This window comes from Cnephaeus nilssonii, assembly GCF_951640355.1.
Source record: "Cnephaeus nilssonii genome assembly, chromosome: 19".
Taxonomy (NCBI): Eukaryota; Metazoa; Chordata; class Mammalia; order Chiroptera; family Vespertilionidae; genus Cnephaeus; species Cnephaeus nilssonii.
The window spans coordinates 21,497,249-21,524,153 of record NC_137090.1 but is presented as its reverse complement, the minus strand read 5'-3'; the positions used below and the strand labels follow the sequence as shown (position 1 = coordinate 21,524,153).

The window sequence follows — 26,905 nt, the reverse complement described above, 5'->3', positions numbered from 1 at the left end:
CACGAATATGTGCACTAGTGGGGTCCAGTCAGCCTGCCCCCGATGGTCACCATCGGGGGCACTCTGGCTGGTGGAAGGGACTGCAGGTGTTCTGGTTGTTCCACTGTTCAGGCAATTTGCATATTACCCTTTTATTATATAGGATAGCTGCTTAGACAAAATGGACAGAGAACAACAAAAAAGGACAGAGCTATTTTTAATGGATTGTTCATATCTGAACAACAATCTTGTTTCTAAAACATCTGTGATTTTAAAAAAAATAGGACAGAGCTATGCTTTAAATATTTGAAGGTAACTTCTTTCAACTAGAAAACTGATTAAACTAATCAGTCTAAAAGGAATTAGTATGCACATGTATATAATTTTCCTATATATTTAACATTGATATACGATTAAAATATTTTCTAAAAATAAAATACTTCAGCCCTGGCCAGTGTGGTCTGATGGTTAGAAGGTTGGCCCTCACAACAAAGGAGTGCAGGTTCAATTCCCCATCAAGGGGCACACACCTGGGTTTCGGGTTCCCTCCCAGACGCATACGGGAGGCCACCAATCGGCGTTTCTCTCTCTCTCTCCCCCGTTCCTCCTTCCCTTCAACTCTCTCTAAAAAGCAATGAAAAAAGATATCCTTGGGTGAGGACTAACAAAAAAACAAAATACTCAGGATGGAGAAGTTAAAAGTCCATTAATCAGTTATGTTGCTCCTTTCCATTTATAAATGACCAAAAAAGTAATACTATTCCTGATATTCACACAAACTTTGGAGATATTTTCAACAGAATGAGACACCACAATGAAGGCTTCATGAATAATTTATTCCATTTGAAGTTTTGTGTTTTTTTTTGTGTTTTTTTAAAAGTATAAACCTTTTCATTTCCTCAATCACAATTTATACAACTCAGTGTTATGGCATTCGGCAGCAATAGTGTTTGTTCCTTATTCTTTTTTGTCACGTTTAAAAAAAAAAAAAGCAATTGGACCATATTAAGTGTCACTGCTAAACAACTTTAAAACGCCCCTTCATAAAGTGACCAAGCTATTTTGAGTTGATGCTGACACATGTCCAGTAATGATGTTACAATTTGTAGTTTAAATTCAGTAACTGTAAGGTCCACAAATCCAGTTTACTTTGAAAACTAAAGCTATTTTAAAACTTTATGAACACATCAACCTGAGGAGTATTTTAGGTCCCAAATCCAGTTTTTTAGTTCATACTCCACAAAAAAGAAAACATATATATATATATATAAAAATTTAAACCACAGTTCTGGGCCCATTAAAACACCAAGAAAACCCCAAAAGGTTAAGATTTCCAGCTGATTTGGGGGATGGGGCAAAAAATGTATGTCAAAAACATTTTTCTTTAATTTAGACAAACTAAAATCTTAAGAGGAAACCCAGACTAAAACATCACTCATGCACATTAAATGTATTAACAGACTGATATGCAATGCCATAGTGGATGAGAGGCAAATTATATGATGCAACAGCATTTAAAAACTTCCTTTTAATGTATTCAATTTGAACATTTTAAATAATGCAACATAGTATTTTGATATTACAGTATTAACATAGTGCTTGATTAAAGATCTGCAAATCTTTGTAGTAACACATTAAGTTAAAAAAGTTACCTCAGAAGGTAAATATGAAGACAAAAGGAGAATATTTCAATACAGTAATCTGTGCCATACTGACAACTGAGTAGGAATACAGCTGAGGATAGTTGACTAAGTAGTAAGAGCTTAATTTTAGTGGTTTAAGAAAAGTTTAGAAAGATTAAAAATTACAACTACTTTAAAATTTAAGGATTACATATAAGTACACTTGGTGGCCTTCTGGCCAAACAATAAGGTGTACAGAAATTTATTCATACAGTGTTAATTCACAGTCCTGATAACTGAATGGCTTGCATAAGAAAGGTATGGCTAGATGTTTCTCACTGGCTGGAAGCAGACATTATGTAAGTAATCTTTTTAAATGCCAAAATACTGAAATTCCACCCTGCTTTATAATGGATAACAGCACAAAAAAACAGATATTAGCACTGTAACAAGGAAGTCAAGGTGTTGCTGATCAACTGGTATAAAGCATATTATTTTGCTTACCTATTTAAACAAAACAAAACAGCCTAACTTGTCTGTGGCAGTACATTAGTAAGTCAGATCCATCATCCTGCATAAAAGGCTTTTTTTTTCAAAGTCTCCTGACCTTTTCTAATGGCTATTTAATAATTTTCTATTTGAGTCTGAACTTATATATGAAAGGAAGAAAAACACATCTTATCAGTAAATCCTGTATATTTAGGAACTACTCCCTGATTCCCAAATAAAAAGGAATTGTATACTGGGTTCATTCCTTATGGCTCCATATAAAAGAAACTGTCAGGGAATAATTTTTAAAAAATCTATTTTCAAACTGAGATGTGGTTACTAAAGGCTAGTAATTTTAAACAACTGAGAATATAGCTTCTATTTTTAAAAGTTACTATTGTGCTAAGTATATAAAAAAGGATACTCTTTTATAGAAATTCCAAATAAGCATCTTTTCCTTCAAATCTCAGACAAGTTTTTTTAAAGTATAGAATAAACATGCAACATAATCCTTAGTGTGTTAGCATAATTTAAAAATGAATGCAGAGATGTGATCTTTAAATTTTAATTTCAAAATATGCTGACCATTGGGATTGCATAATTTTGAAAAAATGATTGATAAAACTTTGTCACTAATTGTGTTTTCTTTATAGAAAAAAAGACTTAATGTTTTAATATACACAATTTGAAGAAGTTATATTGTTCATAAGAAAGTGATATTTAAGCTAAGCATATAGAATTTACAAAATATGTTTCAGTAAAAAATAAAATAAAATAAAACATACCGAATTACTGCTTTGTAAATACAATTGATTTTGTCCTTGTAGAGAATTAGTGAATTTACAAATCCGGAATTTTGCTAGACTGTTTCCAAGAAAGAAAGGTAGACTTGGCGACTGTGAATTCAAGTCAGCAGCACAGGTAGGAGGCTAACTTGGACTCTCTTGTGAGCAGCACTGTAGAAAGGATTTTTCAAGGGGGTAAAGCCTGCATAGAAGCAATTATCTTGGCATGTGCAAACAAGAAGGGGGAAAGCTGTATCGAAGGAAGGGGTGAATTAAAGTCCCTAAAATTCAAGTCCCTTCTTTAGGGAGGTGAGAACCTCCTTGACATATGTCCTGCCTTAATCTGAACTGTGTTATAGAAAAGTACAGACTCTGTGTTTGGGACTGTCATCTCCAAACCAAGAAAATTAAATAAATAAAAGGCAAAGGGGAAACAAACAGGTTAAGTTTAGAAAATGGTTTTTAACTAGTGAAATAGAGTCTGAATACCAGAATTCACTGAGAATCTATTTACACCACAGTTTGATTGCACACACACACCCATACATATGCATACTCTCACACACATTCCCAATCTTTAATTTAAAAAAAAAAAAAAAGTCAAACAATCAAGAGTGACTGCTCTTAAAATAATTTGTAAAATGCCTAGAGCTGGGCTAAATTTCAACCTTATAGCAGATCCTGAAGATAATTTTCATAATTAATAATATTCCCATGCCTAGATGTGCCACTGTTAAAACTGAAAAAAATTTAAGCATGTAACATGAAACACCAAAATTAGTTTAAGCATTCAGTAGCAAATGTTTTTCTTGTAAAACTAAGTTTTTTTCCCACTGGAAATGGCCTGAAATATTAGTCATAGCCCTAAACCATAGTACAAAATATAACTGAAGATTTCTCATTTTATTCTAAGTTAAACCACTTAACAATATCACTTGTATATTGCCATCATGTTATTCTGTAAAGGTGTGATATATAAAATGCTGTAAGACCTGGTACCTTTTCAATTTATAAACACAGTGAACTTCATTACTGTACATGTACTCTGCAACTACAGCTTAGCTGTAAATCCTCCACACACAATGGTATGGACATTATTCCCCCTCTATTCCCATTAAACTGTACATCAAGACAATACAAATTTACTGTCCCACCCACCCCTTACAAAAAAATAATACTCTAAAAGCAACCCTACTGCAACTTTTTAATTAAGACGATTACATATATTTTAGACCAATTGCTTTAAAGCAAGAAGGCAGTATAAACCTTCTAGGAAAATTTTTATAAAAGAGGTTAAGAAATATAAGACAATTTATACATTTAAAAACTTACAATAAATAAGAGATGCAGGCATTTTGAATACTAGATACTATACTCCAATACAAGAACATCTTGATGTTCTGAAACCATATGTTGAAATTCATTGTTCCTTGTTTCCTCTCCATGCTTTTATTATTCATTTAACATGACTGGGTACTATGGCTCATTACTTTTCACAAATACTGTGACTGGAAAAAAGAAGGTTAATTTTGCTACAAAAATGTTATAATACGTTTTGTATGATCAGTCATCACCCTAAAGAGTTCAATATAGTCAATGAAAAATAGCAGGGTTATAGCCCCTCCCCCCAAGTCAAAACAATATTTGTTGAAGTAATAAGAATTAGACCCTATCACAAATGACTTTCAGTGAGAAGATAACTGTAACTTAATCTTGCAGCAAATGTCTTTTTTCCTTGTTATTTTCTCGCACAGTTCCATCAAATGAAGATCACAGCATATTCATGATAAAGTTATATAACTGATTCAGCACCACAAAATGAATTGGGAGACATGAGCGTCTGTCCTGGATCGCAGGGTCACAGGTTAGCCAGGAGAGTGCATTGTACTGTTCCAAAACAAACCTGAAAAGCAAATAAACTATTTAAGTCATGTATTTATTTATACTGTAGATTTTGGGAGCAGTTTCCAATTATGGCATCTACTAGTAAGATTCAAAGTAACTTAAAAAAAAAAAAAAGAAGGAAGGGCCCAGCCAGTGTGGCTTGGTGGTTGAGTGTTGACCTATGAACCAGGAAGTCATGGTTGGATTCCTGGTCATGGCATATGCCCAGGCTTTGGGCTTGATTCCCCGTGGGGGTTGTGAAGGAGGCAGCCGATGAATTATTATCTTTCATCATTAATGTTTCTACCCCTTTCTCCCTCTTCTTTCCTCTCTCTGAAATCAATAAAAACATTTTTTAAAAAAGTCGAAGTTATAGAATAGTGAGTCCTTGGGGAGATTAGAGTAATTCATAAAAATTACTCTCAAAAGTAGATCACATGTGTTAACAAGAAAAAGCACTCATTCTGAATGGTATCATCTATCTTGAGACCCAAGAAAAATATATAAGGATCAATACTGGAGAGAACACCTAATGGTAAAAAGAGCTGTACCTGAGGACATCTGAAGTCTGATTTGAGTCAAGTGGGTGGGAGTCTTTACTGTGAAGCAGCTCGTCAGATTGCACTGAAGGCACATGGAGGTGCAAAGAGGCCTAAAAATACCAAATAAAGTAACAGGATATCAGCCAAAGGAAAAAAACAAGGTGTCTGCCTTGATGAGATACATTTTAGACCTACGTAAGGAATATAAGAATGCTTATTTTTGTTTAATTCATTACAGTAGTAGTTTATATCAAACCTTACTTCCTTTTCTTCAGCTTTGTTTTTAGACACAATCTCAAAAAAAAAAAAAAAAGGATTTCCAATTATTTTCTAAGTGTAACCTGCCTAGATGTATAAAGTAAATGTTTAAGGAAGCACTAAACTGATAAACCTCAGTACAGTCTGTATCTAGGTTACATAGAACTTAAGCCTATACAGATATACCTAGATGTAGCACTGAAAGAAGTTAACAGGAGTAAGCATATGTAAATATTTTACTTATAAAGTTATAAATCTTTTGTTTTGCTTAGTTAAAATAACTTCTTTATTTTAAAACTATAGGAAGACAGATTTGGAATAGTCAAGGCAAGAACAAGGAGATACTTGAAAAATCCAACGGATTTATTTCGTCTTGAAAACCAAATTCTGGTAATATAAGTTTTCTCCCCAGCTCTAAACTTCAGATATGCTGTTAAAAATAATACGAGTTCAACAATAAAGAATTATTTTAGAATAATCATAATATAATAATAATATGAGCAAGGGTCCGAGAAGTTTAAGATTAAAAATTCAAACTAAAAAAAAAAAAGTTCAAACTTAATATGAATTTAAAAATTAGTTATTTCATAATGAGATAACTCTCTTGGTGATCTTGTGTAAAGTCAAATGTGGAAACGCATTTAAGACCTTAGACCAGGCGTCCTCAAACTACGGCCCGCGGGGCCACATGCGGGTGTTTTTGCCATTTTGTTTTTTTACTTCAAAATAAGATATGTGAAGTGTGCATAGGAATTTGTTCATAGTTTCTTTTTAACTATAGTCCAGCCCTCCAACGGTCTGAGGTACAGTGAACTGGCCCCCTGTTTAAAAAGTTTGAGGACCCCTGCCTTAGACAAAAGCTACAAGGTTTCAAAAAGCCACTTTTATATTTCTTAGAATGTAAACCAAAAGTTAGCATTATTTGGGAACTAGCATAGAAATGGCAATACCTTAAGAAAAAGGGGACACTGATATTGTGCTTGAGGACATGCTGACCAGAACCAGTCAGGTAACGGACCCGCTTTGGCAGTTGATACAAAGTAACCAAGGGCCAATGGTTGCTGAAGAATATTAGTTACTTCATCATGAGACTCTGTTGAAAGTAGCCGATCAGTACCCTGACCCTTAAAAAGACAAAATTAAAAGTGTGTTAGTTCATTTGATATTATCTAGGCATTAGATATAAATACAGAATGGCTTATGGAAATCAATCACTTCAATTTTTTTAAATGCTGAAGGATATTTTTAAAAATTTCTAGTACTTGCCGAAACCGGTTTGGCTCAGTGGATAGAGCGTCGGCCTGCGGACTCAAGGGTCCCAGGTTCGATTCCGGTCAAGGGCATGTACCTTGGTTGCAGGCACATCCCCAGTAGGGGGTGTGCAGGAGGCAGCTGATCAATGTTTCTCTCTCATTGATGTTTCTGACTCTCTATCCCTCTCCCTTCCTCTCTGTAAAAAATCAATAAAATATATTTTAAAAAAAATTTTCTAGTACTTATTAGTAAGAGTATCATAATTAGTAATACCATTAAAAGAATGAGTTTTAACAGTTGCATTGTTTTTAACAGTTGCATAAGGAAATATGTTCAGAGTTTGTGTGTGTATAAATCTTTGTAACTGACTGAAAAATACAACATGATCAATGAAATTTCTGCATTATTTCCTAAAACTCCCTCAACTAATTCCTGACCACCACACCCCCATCCAAAAGGTGGATTAAAATTTAGCTTTGTTCATCTAGCACTACCTATTAAAATACAATTAATAATGTTTTGAAAAGCATTATGACAACATGAAGAGACAGCTACTAAGTGATGCTCATAGCCTTTGGATTAGTCAATGTATTTCTTGGTATTCATTTTAAGGCAATAGGTAAAAAGAAAAATTATATGCATAAAGATGTTCATTGCAACATTGCCTATAACAGAAAAAAATAACTTCAATGTCCAACATTTTGGGAATGATATAACAAATTATGCTAAAACAATACAATGTTAAAAAGCTGATATACTTCTTGAAAGCTACACTTATAAATACATGTGGAAGCTAATTTGCTAAAAGTAAAAATGGTCTTATTAAAGTGGTGAGATTATTGGTGCTTTTCCTCATATATTATTTTTAATAATCTCATTTCTTTTCAGTTAAAGAAAGCAGGAAAGAATGCAAAGTAAGAAGACTGGACAAAGATCTTTATTTCTAAGAGGCAGGTTCTAAACATATACATACCAAAATAGTCAAACCACCACTACAAATAATTTCACTTAAAGATGTAATTCAAATGAGGCCCAATTAGTTCTCAGGTCAAACAGAAAGAGAAAATAGTCTGCTAAAAATAAACAGAGTTTGGGAGGCAAGGTAGTCAGTGTTTTTTCTGTTCTTATGAGAAAATTAGTATTTCTATTATGTTGCTTGTCACAGCCCTGATATGAATAGCAGCTCTTAGAACAATATACTGATTCTCAGATAATCCAGTCCTAGGCCTGAGTAGAAGCTATGGTGAACTGGCAGGAAAAATACAAAAGAATGATTAATGCAAAGTAGTCTAGAAAATATGAAGTCAGGAAAAGCAGAGCCACAGAGACCCCTTTCCCCTTAATATTGTATAATTCAAAGAGCAGAAATGCACGAATGTACTGTTAATTTCACTATTTGCTAATTTAAGCAAGGAAAAAACAGGGCTCTACTTCATGAATCAATTCATTACTAAGTTAATGAATGACATTTAGATAAACTGAACTTTTATAATGGGGTTACCTTGCCAGCATCACCTCCATGGGGGTAATGAGATCCTGGAGAATGTACAGGAGACCCCGTTGGAGAGGCAGGAAGAATATTAATGATATCAGGGTCAAGATCGTCTGCTGTGTCTAACAAATCAAAGAGACCCATTCCATCTGCTATAAGAGAAAGAAAAAATATTAAATACTCGATTTTTCATCTCAAGGTTATTTATAGGAGAGTTAAAATTAATTTAACCAACATCTACTGAGTGCCTACCATGTATCAATTATTGTGCTGAGAGCGATATAAATAATTATACATAAAAAATAATTATGCAGCCCCACTGGTGGGGCTCAGTGGTTGAGCCCATGAATCAGGAGGTCATGGTTCGATTCCCGGTCAGGGTATATGCCCGGGTTTCAGGCTTGATCCCCAGTAGGTGGTGTGCAGGAGGCAGCTGATCAATGATTTTTTTCTCGTCACTGACGTTTCTCTCCCTCTCTCTGAAACCGATAACAATATATATTTTAAAACATTTCACAGATACGATCAAGCTAAGGATCTTGAAAGGGGGAGATAAATCTTGTGTATGTAGGTGGTCCTTGTTATCACAGGGGCCCTAATAACAGGGAGGCACTAGGGTTAGTCAATGAAGGAGATGTGCTGATATTATACTGCTGGTGTTGAAGATGGAAATAAGGGCCATGAGCAAGAGATGCAAGTGGTCTCTAAAGCTGGCAAAGGCAAGGAAACAGACTGTCTCTTAGAGACTCCAGAGAGAACCAACCCTGCAGACTTCTTTGACTTGAGTCCAGTAGGACTTCTGACTTCCAAAACTGTAAGATAAGTGTGTCATTTTAAGCCACTAAGCATGTGGTAATTTGTTACAGCAGCAATAGGAAACTTACAGAGTAAACACAGTATGCTGAAAATTAAAATGTATTTAAAATGACACTATTCATGATTGATACTTATTCTTTACTATTAAGTAAAACATTCAAATTACTGTATATCACACACACGAAAAATAGAATTAATACCTAGAATACTGTGACTTTAAAAATGTGCAATTTTCTAGGGTAACTCAGAGCAACAATGGAGTATCATTTATTTTTTTCTTCTACTCAAATGCAATCTAGAAATTCATTGAGAAAAGTTACATCCCTACTCTTGCAGTTTATACAAATCACTATATTATTTTGGCAAATCAAGATAGAAAAGAATATGAGCTGCAAAGTGTATATATAGATAACTCAACAGCACAGGCAAAAAACTACAAACATTTTATGACCAATGTTGTCTTTTAAAATAAGTAAATATTTATGAGATAATTCATAGCACCAGTTCTGATATCAATAAGGTAGAAGAATGATTATATTAGTTTCCTGTTGCTGCTTTTACAAATTAATTACAAACTTGTTAACTTAAAATATCATACATTTATTCTCTAACAGTTTGGGGTCCAGAAGTTCAAATTCGGTTTTATTGGACTGAAATCAAAGTGTTGGTCATTAGGCCAAAATCAAGGAAGCAGCCAGCCTCTGCTGCTTCTAGAGGATCCAGAGGGTGATCTGTTTGTCTTTTCCAGCACCTAGAACTGTATTCATTGGCTCATGGCTCCTTCCTCCTTAAAGTCAGCAGTGTAGCATGTTTTTCTGTGACTTTGCTTCCCTCTCTTTCCATCACTTGGCCTTCCCTTCTCTTGTGGATAGTCAAACTTCCCTTTTATATAAGGATACATGTGATTGCATTTAGGACTGAGCCACATAACACAGGATCTCTACATCTCAAAACCCTTAATTTAATCACATCTGCAGCCTTTTTGTTGTTGTTGCTATTGTTTTGCCATATAAGGACACATTTACAGGTTTCAGGGATATTCGTAAGATATAGATATGTGTTGGGAACATTAATCGGCCTATAATCAGCAACAATCATCAAGACTTTTTATATTTGCAAAACCTTTAAAAATAATTCTCCTACCATTGTTAGGATTGAAAGCTAAGTCCAAATTTTCAGTGGTATAAGTAGCTGAAGCTACTTGCACAGAAGCAGAAGTAGGGAATACAAGTATATGAGTACATGATGTATCCTGTGGGGTATTTAGCTGAGACGTCTGCATATTTAGAGTGGTGCTTCTTCCAAATACAGAACCAGTTGACACAGAATCTGGAAAGGAAATGAAAAGTATTTTTTCATTTAATAAATGAAGAATCAATTTTACATAATGTTTAAAAATTTAAGTGCATAAAGAATTAATTCTGATATAAACTAAAGTTGCTAACCTGGCATAATAACAAAAGAGCCTTGGGGTTCCATTGCTACCAAGCAAGCACTGAGGATGCTGGGAGAGTCTGCAGCAGATATACAACACATTCTACACATGTCTTTGAGTCTTTTACTTAGAGACTGCAAATTTCGACGACTCAGCAAACAGCTCCAATCTGTGGGTATCAACAATAAAAATAATAATCTAAAGTAACACCATTATAACACCCTACAGAACCAAAGTTAAAACATAATGGTTTTATTTTTAAAAATATATTTTTTAATTAATTTCAGAGAGAAAGGGAGAGGAAGAGAGAGAGAGAAACATCAAGGATGAGAGAGAATCATCGATCAGCTGCATCCTGCTCGCCCCTTACTGGGGATAGAGCCCACAATCCGGGCATATGCCCTTGGCAGGAATCGAACCCAGGATCCTTCAGTCCACAGGCCAACACTCAATCCACTGAGCCAAACTGGCTAGGACAAATATAATGGTTTTAAAATTAGTGTCATTATCAAGCCAAAACTGTCTTATTGGTGATATTACTCAACATTCTTTATCACCTAAGCTTTAATGTTCATCAATATCAATTAGTATCTGCTGAACAGAAGGTAAGTTGAATAATTAAAATAGGAAAAATAAAAATAGTAGTAATGACACTGATATTAAAGTTGTAATATTGTAAAATATACTTTTATATCTGGAATTAAGCTATTTGTGGCTTAGACATCTGTGGTTCCTCTTTAAAAACAAAAATCAATAAAAAACCTTTTTTATAAGCTATGCATTTTATCAAGTACATATCATACCTATATGTGGTCTGAACGGTGTATGAATTAACATAAAACAGAAATCTAAGTACTAAAAAATAAAAGCACAATTTTACCTTTTAATTCTCCATGACCAATCCTTCCTAGACGGCCAATTACAACTCTCCATGGTAATGAACTCATTTGTACAAGTCCTAAGCACCATTCCCAAAGTTTCTGTAGACCAAATCTTCTAGCAGATCCTTTTTTCCTACGAGCCCTATTGTGTAAAATAGAGACAGTTATAAATGTGCCTAAAACTCATGACATTTCAAAAGAGCTCAAATTTGTAAAAAACTGGTTCCTTAATGCTTTGAAACTTTTATACAAGTCCTAAGCAAGAACATATGTGAAATCATAGGGGTGGCATGCTTGTTTGTATTTTTTTACCATACATTAAAGTATATACAACTCTGAAAAGTTATCCATAAGTATCAAAATTCACCAGAAACACTGCTCTCTACCAGAGATTGGCAAAACCTTTCTTTAAAGAGCCAATATTTTAAGTTTTGTAGGCCATCAAGATTGTGTTATAACAATTCAACTCTGCTGCTGCAGCATGAAAGCAGCCACAGATAATACTTAAATGAGCATGGCCAGATTTGGCCCACAGGTTAAACAGTTTGTCAATCTTTGCTCTATACTTTAAGTTGAAGGATATAAAAAAACACTACACTTCTCAAACCAAACAATGTTATTGAGTTTCTGCATGTATGTCCTTTAGTAGGCAAGCAGATAACATGAGCAACAGTAGCTACCATTTACTGAGTACTTACTATGTACCAAGAATTACACCCACTTTACATGGAATACCTCATTTTCATCCTAACAACCATATAACACATAAACTTATCCTCCCAAAGAAGTAAGCTGTAGCTCGGCTGGCTCCAGATCACATAATCGATAAGTGGCAGAGTTGGGATTTGAACCCGGTGTCTATGACTCTAGAGTTGCACCTCTTTCTTAACTTTTCTCTAACTTCTACTTTCAGTTAAATGGCAACACTATCAGTGTATTGGAAAGGTGATATTATTCTTCCTCTATTCTATGCTTATCCTTCACAGATAAGAATACTCATTCCAAAGCTCATTTAATTAGTATTAACTATCCCATTTTAAAAAATCAAAATTGTGTCAAGAAAATGTATAAAGTACTGCTTTATGGTTTATAAAATAATCAATAAATCTTTGTAACCAATAATACAAAATTCGACTTTTTCAGCACTCCTATAAACTAAGAATCATTAAATATTTTTGTACATAACCAATTTCTGAACTTAAAGGAACAGAATCTTTATAGAGAAAATAAGGATAGAACCAAATCTTAAAAATAAAAATTATTGCAAGGATTTGCTTTTCAAGAACTCCAGTGTTCACTAGCTTTGAAACATGTTACTAGAAATACCTATTAAGTGACAACTCAACATGAGGCTCACCTATTGTGACCTATTAGTTACAGACTTCATAAATAAATGGCCATGATATCTAATTACTACCAAGAAAAATTCTAAAAAGAAAGCCTCCATTTTCAGAAGACACTCTAACATTTAAGTGGTAAAAATTTCAGTCCACAATTTTAGTAAAGAAAGTTAAAAGTTAACTCAATTAATGTAGGGATTATATCTTAGTATCTTAGATGGTACATGAAAAAAGAATTTCCAGGGTGCTTCACTAGTTTTTTTTGTTTTGTTTTTTTAATTGTGGAGGGCTTTCAAGTTCCATGCCTCAAAATTTTTTCAGGTTAAAATCATTACTTCAAGCTTTATTATAAAGAATTTAGGAAGCTTGCCCTAGCCAGTTTGGCTCAGTGGATAGAGCATCGGCCTGCGGACTGAAGGGTCCCAGGTTCGATTCTGGTCAAGGGCACATGCGTGGGTTGTGGGCTCGATCCCCAGTGGGGGGCGTGCAGGAGGCAGCCGATTGATGGTTCTCTCTCATCATGAATGTTTCTGTCTTGCCCTTTCTCTCTGAAATCAATAAAAAATATATTTAAAAAGAAGAATCTAGGAAGCTTAATCTCTTTTTTTATGTAACAGATTAATCAAATTTATTTTTAATTCTCTTAATTATATAATGTAAATATACTTCACATAAGGGTAAGAACCCACAATCCCAAGACGTAATATTTTATTATTTGATTTTTATTTATTTTTTAGAGAGAAACATCAAGTTTTTGTTCCACTTGCTTCCTGTATGTGCCCTGACTGGGGATCAAATCACAACCTTGGCATATTGAGATGATCCTCTAACCAACTGATCTACCCAGCCAGGCCAAGACGTAATTTGCATGTATCTTGGTTGCGGGCACATCCCCAGTAGGAGGTGTGCAGGAGGCAGCTGATGATGTTTCTCTCTCATCGATGTTTCTAACTCTCTATCCCTCTCCCTTCCTCTCAATAAAATATATTTTTTTAAAAATAAAATATTTTTTATTGATTTTCAGAGAGAGAAGAAGGGGGAGAGAGAGAGATCAATGAGAGAGAAACATCAATTGGTTGCCTCCTGAAAGCCTCCTACTGGGGATCAAGCCTGCAACCAGGGCATGTGTCCTGACGGAATCTAACTGGCTACCTCTTGGTGCATGGGATGACAATCAACCAACTGAGCCACCGGCAGGGCAAGAGTTAATATTTTAATGTACATGACCTGCAAAACAGTTTTCTATTTATTAAGTATAAAATGTAAATGTGTATGAATTTTTAAAAATGGGGTGATATATTTAAAGAAACTTGAGTACCTATTTGGAACATCGATGTTAATGATACATGTTTCTAAAAGTTCTCCATATAGATCTGTGCAAGAAGCAAGAATCCATCTTTGATCATGTGATAAACAGTACCCCACGAAAAGAACATTATATTTCTGTCCAGCTTCTCCAAATGTTTCTCCTAGCTCTGTCTGTTTATCCTTCACTGGAGCCAGAATAAAAGGAGGTGTATAAAGTCGAATACACTCTGGTCTCTGTAAAAGAAAAAATTAAGGTACTATGGTACTATACAATCACAGAAAAATCTTTTATTAAAAAGATTTTTATTGAAAATGTGATATTATCTTTTCCCAATTATAATTGGAAAATGAAAGCTAAACAGAATTGCACTTGGTTTTGCATAAAATCATAAAATGTATAGTTTTTAATAACTCTGGTCATAGAAAGCATACTTACATCAGGACTTTTAAGAGCAGTTTCCATGGCTAAACCTGGTCCAAACCCAGTCAATGTTTTCACATTGGTTGATGTTGGAAGGGGTCTCCGGCACTGGGTAAAGGCCGAAAAAGCCAGGGATTTTAAATGCTGGGTATAGATTTGTCTATCTTCATGCTTCACAGGTTGCAACAGGTACTGACAAGGAACAATCTAGAAATTATAGGCAAATATTACAAATGTTAAACTTTGAACAAGTCACAAGAGAATAAAAAGGACTATAAGTTAGAAATTCTAAAATTTTTACTAGAAAATTTAAACAAAGCAAATTAAAATGATAAATTAAATAATTTTATAGGATTTTAATATAGTCAACTTTACCAATGGGCTATGTAAAAATCTTTAAAAATTTATACATATCAGTTTTGATATTGCCATTGACTGGTCCTGTTGTAGTCTATAAATAATTCAAATTTCTGTAAATAACTTAATATGGTTAAATTCTTTCTACTTTTACTTGCAACCTGCTTTATTTAGAACTCTAGCATATATAGATCCATACTCTAATTTTTGTACTTAAGTTTATGAACTTAAAAACTGGTTTATAAAAGTAACACAAGAGAAATATTCAATGTACTTTGTGCAATCTTTATTTTCCATTATTACTGTGGTTCCTTTTATTTTCCATTATTATGATGACACAATTGCAAAGTCTGTCTTTTATAAACTCTCTAAGATTTCTAGTATAATATCACTTAAAATAAAATCTACATAATAGAACCTGGCTTTTACAAAATCAATTTAGACACAGATTAGTATCTTTGAAACGTCTATCAACATCCAATGGTTTTATATAAATTTTATCTGCAACATTTATCATTCTTACCTGTACAGAAACAGTACTCTTAATATGAGGAGGAAGAGTCTGGACCATTTCCAGAAAGCATCGAAGTAGCCCCAAAGTCCATACATTAGAAGAATTAGTGCTCTCATCTTTATTTTCATATGTAAAAGGATCAATTATGTAAACGACAATTGCAGGTGGATAAGTGATTGCATGTGAGTCACCATCTGTGGGGATACCCACTTTATCCCGATCCATCGTGCTAAAATTCAAGGTAGAAATGACAGTTAGGAAAAAAGTTGTACTATTCCTTTCTTGGGGAAGCATTAAAAGCAGTTTTTAATACCTCATCCCCTTTTCAGAGAACCTCTCTAAAATTGAAGGACATCTCTTTCTCTTCAAAGAGAACTATAAACACCATATATACAATTTCATGGTGTACGAAGATCTTGTGTTGAGATCTTGCATTAGAAAAGAATTCTTTAAATCTATAGAGCAGGGGTGGGGAATGGCCAGCCCACAGACCATCAAAGTTCTGAGAAATCATTTGGTCTGGTTCATAGGTCAACACTCAACCACTGAACCATACCAGCCGGGTTAGCAGGCTAATTTTTAAGTTGATAATTTTGTATGGCCCGCAAATGATGTTATAAATATCCAAATGCCCCTTGGCAGAAAAAAGGTTTGCCACCCGTGCCAAAGTATCAGAAATACTAGAGAGCTTACTGCTTAGGTGATAAAACTGAGACACAGATAAGCTAAATGAGCGGCCCAAGATCCCAAAGCTGGCTAAAAGCAGAGCTAAACTAGAAAGAAATCAGGTTTCCAAACTTAGTCAATGTCCTACTACATTTTTAACTATAGACAGTCCTTTCTTACTTCATAACTTCAAAAGTGAATAAGGTTCATTTTTTGATGGTGATATTTTTTTTTAAACTCCAAATATATGGAGATGTTCAAGATAAATGGGTCAATCTGGATAATTAATAGTTTGTTTTTCCTCACATAAATGAGTATAGCTTTGGGCAAAACTGCACCTGGGTAGCTGAAAGATATAATTAAGCTCAGGCTAATCTAACTGATGAATCAGAAGGGAAGCTCACTCAATGGCTTCTTCAGAAAAGGAATGAAGAGAGCTGTCATTATCGTTGTTGTCAAAAACAACTCAAGCATTTGGAAGCATTGTGTAAAGCACTTACTGTGCATTATATCCTACTAGTGGCCCAGTGCACAAATTTGTGCACATTGAAAGGAAATTAATTAGAAGAAATATTTCAATATCGCTATTCGCACTTTCTCTATAATAGAAGTGTTAACCAAATTCATGATTGACAATGATAGATCAAAACACACGTGTGTGATTAGCACCAGCGAGAGCTTCTTATGTGTCATGCATGCACGAGTCAACTTAGCCTTTTATAGATATAGAATAAACTTGCTTAATTAGACCTGCTTTCTGATTTAGCTGAACTTTTTCCAGCCCAGTGAAGCACCCCAACTTCTCTTTCAGGTAATTGTCAGCAACACAGCAGTAAATATCAACACAAAGCAAATTATTATTGTAGATCACGCAGGGAGAACAAAGGGTAAAATATTTAACTGCAGCAGTGTTTGACTATATTGTGCGCAGTGAGAAAACCTGAAGTCATTTTCAAGGTCCACCATTTCTTACTTCTGTTCAGTCCAGTCAAGTTTCTAAGCTTTCTAAATCTTCGTTTTCCGGCTAATGAAAAGAAAATAGGATTCCACTGAGTCTCCTATCTACCTACTCCAGGACTTCTGTGAGGATCAAATGAGATGAGGCATGGAAAAACGCTTCACAGACATTTGGTTAAAGTGTAAAATGTTTCCACCTGGCTATAAAGCAAGTCGTGTTCGTGGGCTAAAGAAACTGCAAGGAGGCTAGTCGCTAGAGAGAGGAAGCCAGGCGTTGCTACGTAACGTCATTACCTGGTGCCCATGGCCACTGTTTCCGGGCTGGCTGGGCTGTGGGCCGCATTTTGCAGCACTGGCTGCAATTTGGTGGGGTGTAGCTCCGGGGTTGTGGCAGGGCCTGTGTCCCACTTGGGGGAAGCCAAGTGTTGCTTTGTGGGCACCAGGTCTCTGTAAATGGCCAGTGCGTGTCATGGCAGCTCCTGCGTTGAGCATATGTCCCCTGGTGGTCAGGGCGCATCATAGCGACCGGTCGGACGGACACTTAGCATATTAGCCTCTTATATATATAGATTGCTCCCATTTTACAGATAAGCAAACAGGCTCAGAAAGGTTAGATAACTTTCCCAAAGTCACATAGCCAGTAAATGGCAGAGCTGAGATTTAAATCTTGGTATGCCTCTTATGCCTCTGAACAGGCTAGTTCAATAGTGACTTACTAAATCACTGGAGTGACTTGAATAGGCAAATCTACTTTACAGTTATGTCACAGAACAGATTTTTAAAAAATATATATTTTATTGATTTTTTTACAGAGAGGAAGGGAGAGGGATAGAGTCAGAAACATTGATGAGAGAGAAACATCGATCAGCTGCCTCCTGCACACTCCCTACTGGGGATGTGCCCCCAACCAAGGTACGTGCCCTTGACTAGAATCAAACCTGGGACCCTTCAGTCTGTAGGCCGACGCTCTATCCACTGAGCCAAACTTGTTAGGGCTCATAGAACAGATTTAAACATCATAGGATAGTTGGACTAAATTGCTTTCAAGGTCTTAGCTCCCAGCCTGAGATTCTAGAAGTCTGTGATAAAGACTTTATGACAATACCTGGCTCAGTGGTTGAGTGTTGACTTATGAACAAAGAAGTCACTCGTTTGATTCCCGGTCAGGACACATGCCTGGGTTGTGTGCTCCATCCCCAATAGGGGGTGTACAGGAGACAGCTGATCAATGTTTGTCTTAAAATCAATTTTCTATCTCCCTCTCCCTTCTCCCTCTCCCTTCCTCTCTATAAAAATCAATAAAAACATATATAAAAGCCTAAGTGACCGTGATGACTAGTCGCTATGATGGGCACTGACCACCAGGGGGCAGAAGCTCAACACAGGAGCTGCCCCCTGGTGGTCAGTGCACTTCCACAACGGGAGCGCCGCTCAGCCAGAAGCCGGGCTCACGGCTGGCAAGTGCAGCGCAGCGGCAGGAGTCTCTTCAGCCTCCGCGGCAATGCTACCGGGCAGCAGTGGTGGCAGGTGCAGCGGGGCCAGGATGAGTGGCAGCAGAGCTGCGCCCGGCCCCAACTAGGGCTCCTCCCCAGCTGCTTGCTGCTTTGACACTGCTACATCCCTTGGGGGGATGTCGAAGTGCCGGGTTTCAGCCCCTGAGGGGTCCTGGATTGCGAGAGGGCGCAGGCCAGGCTGAGGGACCCCACCATGCACAAATCTGTGCACCAGGCCTCTAGTAAAAACATATTATTTTTAAAAAGACTTTAGGCTGGCCGGTGTGGCTCAGTGGTTGAGTGTTGACCCATGAACCAGGAGGTCACAGTTAGATTTCTGGTCAGGGCACACGACCAGGTTGCAAGCTCAATCCCTAGTAGGGGGCATGCAGGAGGCAACTGATTAATGATTCTCTCTCATCATTGATGTTTCCATCTCTCTCTACCTCTCCCTTCCTCTCTGAAATCAATAAAAATATATGTTTTTTGAAAGATGTTATGAAAAGTCTTCATTATAATTTTATAAGTAAAATATTGAACATTATAACAACTACAATTTCACTGATAAGACCAAAAAACTCTTTATGTTCATTCATAATTACTGTGTTATTCAGACAAAAAGAAGCATCATATATTTATATTTCTGCAAAATTAGTACATTTAAAAGTACCTTTCAGATACATCAGGATGTGGCTGAGTGGGAAGAGAAGATGATTCTCCAGAAATCACAGCGGTTTGTAGAGCTGATGACTGTTGCCCTCCTAGCTGGCCATTCTGAACTGTACTCGCTTGCGTAGACATGGATCCTGTAGCACTACTGTTCAAACTGCCAAAGGGTGGAAACGAAGGTAGTTTATTTGATACTCCACTATTCAAGTTGGAGGATGATGAAGATGAAGTTGAAGTTGTGGTCAAAGTTGAATTAGCTGTGGCAACTGAAGAAGACATGGTAACACCTGAAGTCACTGTCATAGTGCTGCTCGCTGCAGATGCTAGGGTGGCAGATGGAGTATTAGCATTTCCAGTATTTGTCATCTGAGGTGGAGTAATCAAAGATTGACTTGTAGGGGCAACTAAATTTGGCTGGGAAAGTAGAGAGCTGTCCAATGGCTGGGAAGCAAGATAAGGACCTAAAGATAATAAAAACAGGTAGGGTATTTAATTCTTTATTTCACTGATTGGTTCTTTATTTATTCAACTATGTGAATAATAATATCTAATTGATGCTTTTTTGGTAATTACCCTCCCTAAGTTGCTTGCTAAGAATGTAGCATATATAGCTTTCTATTTTCCTACAAACTGAAGAAACAAATTTTAAATGGAATTGAAAAGGATAAACCAGCATTTTCATACAAAATAAAGAAATGGATTCCATGAAAGTATAATAAATTTCTATTTCCTAGGCATAATTAATTAAATATAAATAACAGTATCTAGCCAATTTTTATTAAGCCATTCAAAGGGTTCCTAAATCACAAGTTAAATAAATATTGACTACACTAGTAGTTAATTAGATGTAAAAAGGAGAAATGTTATCATGAGGTTCAAATTATAGGAATGTCTAATGAGATTCAATATTTTGGTTAAATCTATTTAATCTCTGGATTAAGTCTAAAGTAAGTCCGTTGATATTTAATTCAAGAGTGTTAAAATAAGCAAGTCTTAAATATTTAATTCATATTTAAAATAAGCGTCTTAAACAGCTGTCATTTTCTTAGTTCCAACAAAGAACTGTTTTTTTTGTGTTGTAGAGGAAATTACAAGTTATTTGCTCTCTAAACCATTAACAAATCAAGAATCTTAATGTTAAAAATAGTCTTAATGTTAATAAACTTAAATAAAAACAAATTTATCAGATCCTACAGAAGCAACAAAAAATTGCGTAATACCCACAATTTCCTTCTACCTGATGAGATCCCTAGTACAGGGATCATTAAACTTTTTCTATAAAGGGTCAGGTGGTAATTATTTTAGGCTTTACAGGTCACAGTCTCTGTCAAAACTCCTCAGGTCTGATCTTGTAGCATAAAAGCAGGCCTAGGCAATATGTAAATAAATGAGCATGGTTGTGTTTCAATAAAATTTTATTTACAAAAACAGCTGGAGGACTGGGCCATACATTCTAACACTGGCCTTGTATAATAAATTCAAATTCAATACCTAGGTCATATCTGCAGACTTGTGCATAAAGCTTGAGTTTAGAAAATGCTTCATTGTTACCATCAGCTGTCTGAGAAAACCATTCTGCTACCAACTTTTCTGACAGCTTCTTTGATGCAGTAGATCCAACTCTCATGATCCCATCTGTCAACAGTCGAGAAATAGGTCTATGTTGACCTAATCGACAGGACTACAAATATACATACAGAAAGCAGAATTAGTGAAATTATCATAGTATTTAAGTACATATTGTAAAATAAAGCATTTCAGATATTTAAAATAAACTATCACTTATACTTAACATTTGGGATAAGAATATCAAGGGTAAAATGGTGCCATAGATCTTTTTTTTTTGTACAGTAGAAATCCATTAAACTTAAAATATGTCCAATGAAATAAAACAACTAGATAATAATAATGGCACTATAACTTTTTGACTTGAATAATGAAAACTTGAGCAATACAGAAATAAGTGAGCATAAAAATGTAGTCATTTTAAGCTGTGAATCTATCCCAATTCATCTATATAAATACATATATCCTTAAGCAAAAGCAAAATAAAAATTAGTATACAACTACACTATGAATTTGCCAGCTCGCCCTCCAATTCTGTGGGCTACTGATGTCTGTTGTAAGAAACCTACTATCAAGTAAGTTTGCCATACTTGATTAAGAAAATTTAGCCCTAGCTGGTTTGGCTCAGTGGATAGAGCGTCGGCCTGCAGACTGAAGGGTCCTGGGTTCAATACTGGTCAAGGGCACATGCCCAGGTTGTGGGCTTGATCCTCAGTAGGGGGCGTGCAGGAAGCAGCCGATCAATGATTCTCTCTCATCATTGATGTTTCTATTTCTCTTTCCCTCTCCCTTCCTCTCTGAAATCAATAAAAATATATTAAAAAAAGAAAATCTAGATAGGATTTCTTTACTATAAGACTTTCAATGGCTCAAAAAATCTAATATGAATAGTGAGTCTTTATATGGTAACATAATACACAATGTCTCCTCAAACCTATATAACTATGGAACTTTCCTCTGGGAAGATTTTGCAAGACTAGTGTTCTATACAACACTCTTTGGGAAATACTTATTTCTACAAAACACACTACATACCTTATAATTAAGTGGAACATTTATAAGGAGTTAAGCCAGCACAAACTAACAATTGTAAAAGCAATTTTAAAAACTGGATTTCCAAGCATTTATGGGAAAAGGTGTAATGAATTTAAGACTTTATGTTCCACAGCATTTTAAATTTGCAATCATTGCATTCAGTGAAGGACATAATATGAGAATTATAACTTAAAAAATTAGTCAAGAATTTCAGAAATGAAATAGATCTTACAAAGATCTAGCATAGCTTTATTTTATGTATGAGGAAAGTGAGGCCTAGTGTTAGTAGCTGAGATCCTGAAGAATTAGGACTAGAATTTTGTAAGTGTAATTTTCCTTGGCTATTTAACCATGCTGCCCTTTGCTTTAGAAAAATATTCTCTCTTTTTTTGTTGATTTTTAGAGAGTAGAAGGGAAAGGGAGAGACACAGAGAGAGAACCATCAATGTGAGAGAGACACATCGACTGGTTCCCTCCTGCACATGCCCCAACCAGGGCTAGGGATAAAGCCTGCAACCGAGGTACATGCCCTTGACCAGAATTGAAACCAGGACCCTTTAGTCCTTGGGCTGATGCTCTATCCACTGAACTGGCTAGGGCAAAAAATATTCTCTTAAATGAGACCATATATACTCTCAATTTTCCCCCCAATAAGGCAATTTCCACCATGACCCATGGCACACACATCTAACTAAAGATGTAGGTCAAATCCTGTAAGAATGTAACTGGCTAGTATGAGAAGTAAACAACATCAAAGAACTTGGTATCATTACTATTCTGTCCCAATCAACTGAACTGCCCAGTATAATTTATGTTTAAACATATAAATAATAAGGCAGTTTTAAAATGCCATATTTTTAAAAACACCTACCTCATATATTGCAGTAAGATCCCTAAAAAAACTTTTGGCTCCATTTAACAAAGCTTCATTTTCTGGACATAGTACAACATAGGCTATATCTCTTTGAGATCCATAGGGTTCCAGCATAAGTCTCTCCCAGTAAGGGAGAGCAAATGGAGAAAGCACCAGAAAATCATAATCATAACTCAACAAAAACGTGGGGATTGGCAGTGGTTCTGGAGATTCATCAGTTCCTAAATAAGAAAAATATATTTGAAGAAAACATTTAAAAGCAGTATGTCTTTTATTGAAATGTCGAAAGTACTAAATCATTATTAGTAGTAAAAATATTTTATTAAAGACAAAAATACTTAAAGCCAGTGATTGAGGCTTTTCCACAGTTAAGAATTTGCTAAAATGGTCTTTAAAAATAACATATGAAAACAAACATGACTTATACCTTCATTTAAATGCAAAAAAAATTAATCTGAATAAAAAAACTTAAGAAGGATAAAAGAAAACATGGGAAGAGAGTTTTATTTTTAAATCTGGACTGGGGAAAGCCTTTCTAAGCATAACATAAAACCTATCCATTTAAAAACCGATTAATCTTACTATTTTAAATTTTAAATTTTGGTATTAAAAAAAAACAATAAAGCCAAATGATTAGCAGCACGTTGGAAGAATGGTTTGCAATGTACATGAAAAAAGAGTTACTATCCTTACCATATAAAAGGAAACTATATAAATCCATAAGAAAATGACCAAAAACCTCATAGCAAAGTGGGTATAGTACATGAACAAAGTTCACAGCAATAGAAATACCTCTTGCACATAAAAAAATTCTCATTCTCATGACAAAGAAATTAAAATAATAGCAAACAATTATAACACTATGTGTTTGGTACTGCTCAAAGATCTTTCTTTTTATGAACTCATTTAGCCCTCACATAAACTATACAAGGCTGATACTAATATTAATCTCATTTTAGAGATGAAAAAGCAGGAAGAGAAAAGTTAAGCAACTTTCTCTAATCAAAGCCTAACATACAAAGAGTGGCAGAAGTGGGATTAGAAACCAGGAAATCTTTCCTCACAGTCTATACTATTCTACCTCTCAGCTATAATGAAACAACCATTTTCATCCATCTACTTAGTACCCTACTGGTAAAGGTTTGGGGAACAGACATTTTACTGGTAAAAGTTTAAACTGGTATTATAAAGAATAATTTGGCAATATTTAAAAAATATATACATACATGCTTTAAAAGCCAGACATGTTTGAATTCTAGAAAAATAGTTGTAATAATAATGATGGAAACCGCCAAGCCAGCGTGGCTCAGTGGTTGAGTGTCAACCTATGAACCAGGAGGTCGTGGTTTGATTCCCAGAAAGGGCACATGCCCAGGTTGCAGGCTGGATCCCCAGTGTGGGGCATGCAGGAAGCAGCCGATCAATGATTCTGTCTCATCATTGATGTTTCTAACTCTCTCTCCCTCCCCTTTCCTCTCTGAAATCAATTAAAAAAAATATTTTTAAAAAATAATGATGGGAACCATCTATCCATCTTTAATAATAAAAGTGTAATATGCTAATTAGACTGGATGCCCTTCCAGATGACCTTCTGGACAAATCCGTGGCGGCGGGGGCCCAGGCAGCCGTGGTGGCAGCAGGGGCTGAGCCTCTTGTACATGAAAATGCACTGGGCCTCTAGTCTATATATATAAAAATCTAATATGCAAAGTATCCCCTCGGGAGTTCAACTGGGAGTTCAATCACTTGCTATGATGTGTGCTGACCACCAGGGGGTGGCGTGGAATGAAGGAAGGCCCCAGCCAGAAGCCGAGAGGCCCCAATAGGCCCTGACTGCCGGCCAGTCCTAGGGACCCTACCCATGCATGAATTTTGTGCACCAGGCCTCTAGTGTGTCCATAAACAGTAGACTGGTAAGATAATATCATGTGGAAAGAACAACAGAATACATGCAGCCATTAAAAAAAGAAAAACCTCTGTATGTACAGTAAAAACTCAGGGTATTGTGTTATGTGTGTGTCTACTATTTTGGTGGTGTTTTTAAAAATATATTTCTATTGATTTCACAGAGAAAGAGAGAGGGAGAGAGAGAGACAAAAACATCAATGAATAGAGAGATCACTGATTGGCTGTCTCCTGCACACCTCACACTCAGGATTGAGCCCACAACCCGGGCATGTGCCCTGACTGGGAACTGAACCATGACCTCCTATTTCATAGGTTGAAGCTCAACCACTAAGCCACACACCAGCTGGGCTCATCACTGACGTTTCTCTCTCGCTCCCTATCCCTTCCTCTCTGAAATCGATAAAAAATACATAAGGGGGAAAAAAATGTAAAAAGATGTAATTAACCTGAACTTTTCACTGAATGTAAAATTATATATGGGATTGAAATTATTTAGCCATTAACAAATGAAGAAAAAAAGGAAATAGGAGCAAATCTACTACTTCTGCATATACATAATGCATTCTAAAACCATGCACAAAAGTCAGAGATTTCAATGTTAAGAACTATTATTCCAGACATATTTTAAAAGCTCCAATTATATCCCACCATTCAGAGCCAACCATCAACCAATACTTCAAACAAAATTTTTTAAAATATATTTTTATTGATTTCAGAGAGGAAAGGAGAGGGAGAGATAGATAGAACATCAATGATGAGAGAGAAATTGGATCAGCTGCATCCTGCATGCCCCCTACTGGGGATCGAGCCTGCAACTAGATCATGTGCCCTTGACTGGAATCAAACCCGAGACCCTTCAGTCTGCAGGCCGATGGTCTATCCACTGAGCCAAACCAGCTAGGGCAATTCAAACAATTTTTAATGTTCTTTTTTATTAAAGTTAACCAGAAATCTACAGTGCATGTACCATATTGGGAGTATTCATTTGCTACTCTTATCACAACTAGGAAATTTGTCTTTTTTTTTTTTTTAATGAGACCTTGAGAACCTTTATCACTAATATTACTTGCTCCTTTTTACCCATTTCTTAAATTCAATTTTGTAAAATTAATGATTTACAACAAAAGTGATGCTCAGTCTTTTTCAAAACTTTGGCAGTATGATTCTTTCTACAATAAAATTGTACTGTAAGTCTCAAATAAAAACAGATCTAAGTGAAACTGTTATTTCTGATGTACCAGTATACTGAATGCTGTAAATGTTCAAAGTAAGAAAGGCTAAAATTGACCCACAGTGCCTTAAGTCAAGCATATGCCACAAATATATTTAAGGAAAACAACTGTGCTTATTCAAATTGGGCATAGAAACTGAGAAATGAAATAAAAGTAGTCAATATATATACTATAAATTACTTACCATAAGAGCCTCGGCCAGCCATCTTATGAAATTGTTGCCAAGTGAGAGGACCTTGAACCCCCCAAGGCCTTACTGTTCTTTTTTTCTGAATAGCATCCTGAAGAACAGGCTGAAGAGATAGGAGCATTCGAAGTATATCCTGTGAGCACTGCATACCCACATCTATAACCAGTTAAAAAAAGTAAATAAGAATTCTGCTTGACATAATTTTATATATAGAAAACGCTAAAGACTTCACCAAAAATAACATTAAAATAAGTAAAAGTGCAAGGTACAAAATCAATATACAAAAGAACTGTTGCATTTCTATACTCTATCAACTCTCGTCTTCACCATCCACAACACAATAGCAAACAGAAAAAGGATCATGTTACTTCTCTACTTAAAATCCTATCTAATAAAAGAGTAATATGCAAATTGACCATCACTCCAACACACAAGATGGCTGCCCCCATGTGGTCAAAGATGGCTGCCCCCATATGGACACAAGATGGCCAGCAGGGGAGGGAAGTTGGGAGGGACCAGGCCTGCAATGGAGGGCAGTGGTGGGCGATCAGGCCAGCAGGGAAGGGCAGTTAGGGATGACCAGTCAGCAGAGGAGGGAAGTTGGGGGTGACTGGGCCTGCAGGGAAGGGCAGTTGGGAGAGACCCAGGACTATAGGGGAGGGCAGTTAGGGATGACCAGGCCTGCAGGGGAGGGCAGTTAGGGGCAATTAGGCTGGCAGGGGAGTGGTTAGGGGGTGATTAGGATGGCAGGCAGAAGCAGTTAGGGGCAATCAGGAAGGCAGGCAGGCGAGCAGTTGGAGCCAGCAGTCCTGGATTGTGAGAGGGATCCCAAATTGGAGAGGGTGCAGGCTGGGCTGAGAAACACACCCCCCCCCCGTGCACAAATTTCGTGCACCGGGCCTCTAGTTGTCCTATAACTTCCCATCATGCCATCATGC

General features: G+C 36.0%; 1 protein-coding gene across 1 annotated transcript in view; it reads right to left on the bottom strand.

The window, feature by feature from the left end:
* Window positions 1-193: 193 nt before the first annotated feature.
* The window catches only part of MED13 (mediator complex subunit 13), an 89,263-nt gene continuing 62,551 nt past the window's right edge, over window positions 194-26,905 (bottom strand). The window contains exons 17-30 of the mRNA XM_079798274.1: window positions 25,962-26,123; window positions 22,635-22,858; window positions 20,654-20,843; window positions 19,164-19,623; window positions 15,387-15,606; window positions 14,522-14,713; window positions 14,096-14,319; window positions 11,437-11,579; window positions 10,567-10,725; window positions 10,265-10,450; window positions 8,315-8,457; window positions 6,510-6,683; window positions 5,311-5,411; window positions 194-4,778 (exon numbers count right to left, since the gene is read on the bottom strand). Of these exons, the coding sequence (XP_079654400.1) occupies window positions 4,646-4,778; window positions 5,311-5,411; window positions 6,510-6,683; window positions 8,315-8,457; window positions 10,265-10,450; window positions 10,567-10,725; window positions 11,437-11,579; window positions 14,096-14,319; window positions 14,522-14,713; window positions 15,387-15,606; window positions 19,164-19,623; window positions 20,654-20,843; window positions 22,635-22,858; window positions 25,962-26,123 (2,711 nt within the window). The 3' untranslated portion in view covers window positions 194-4,645. The remainder of the gene's footprint in view (window positions 4,779-5,310; window positions 5,412-6,509; window positions 6,684-8,314; window positions 8,458-10,264; window positions 10,451-10,566; window positions 10,726-11,436; window positions 11,580-14,095; window positions 14,320-14,521; window positions 14,714-15,386; window positions 15,607-19,163; window positions 19,624-20,653; window positions 20,844-22,634; window positions 22,859-25,961; window positions 26,124-26,905) is intronic.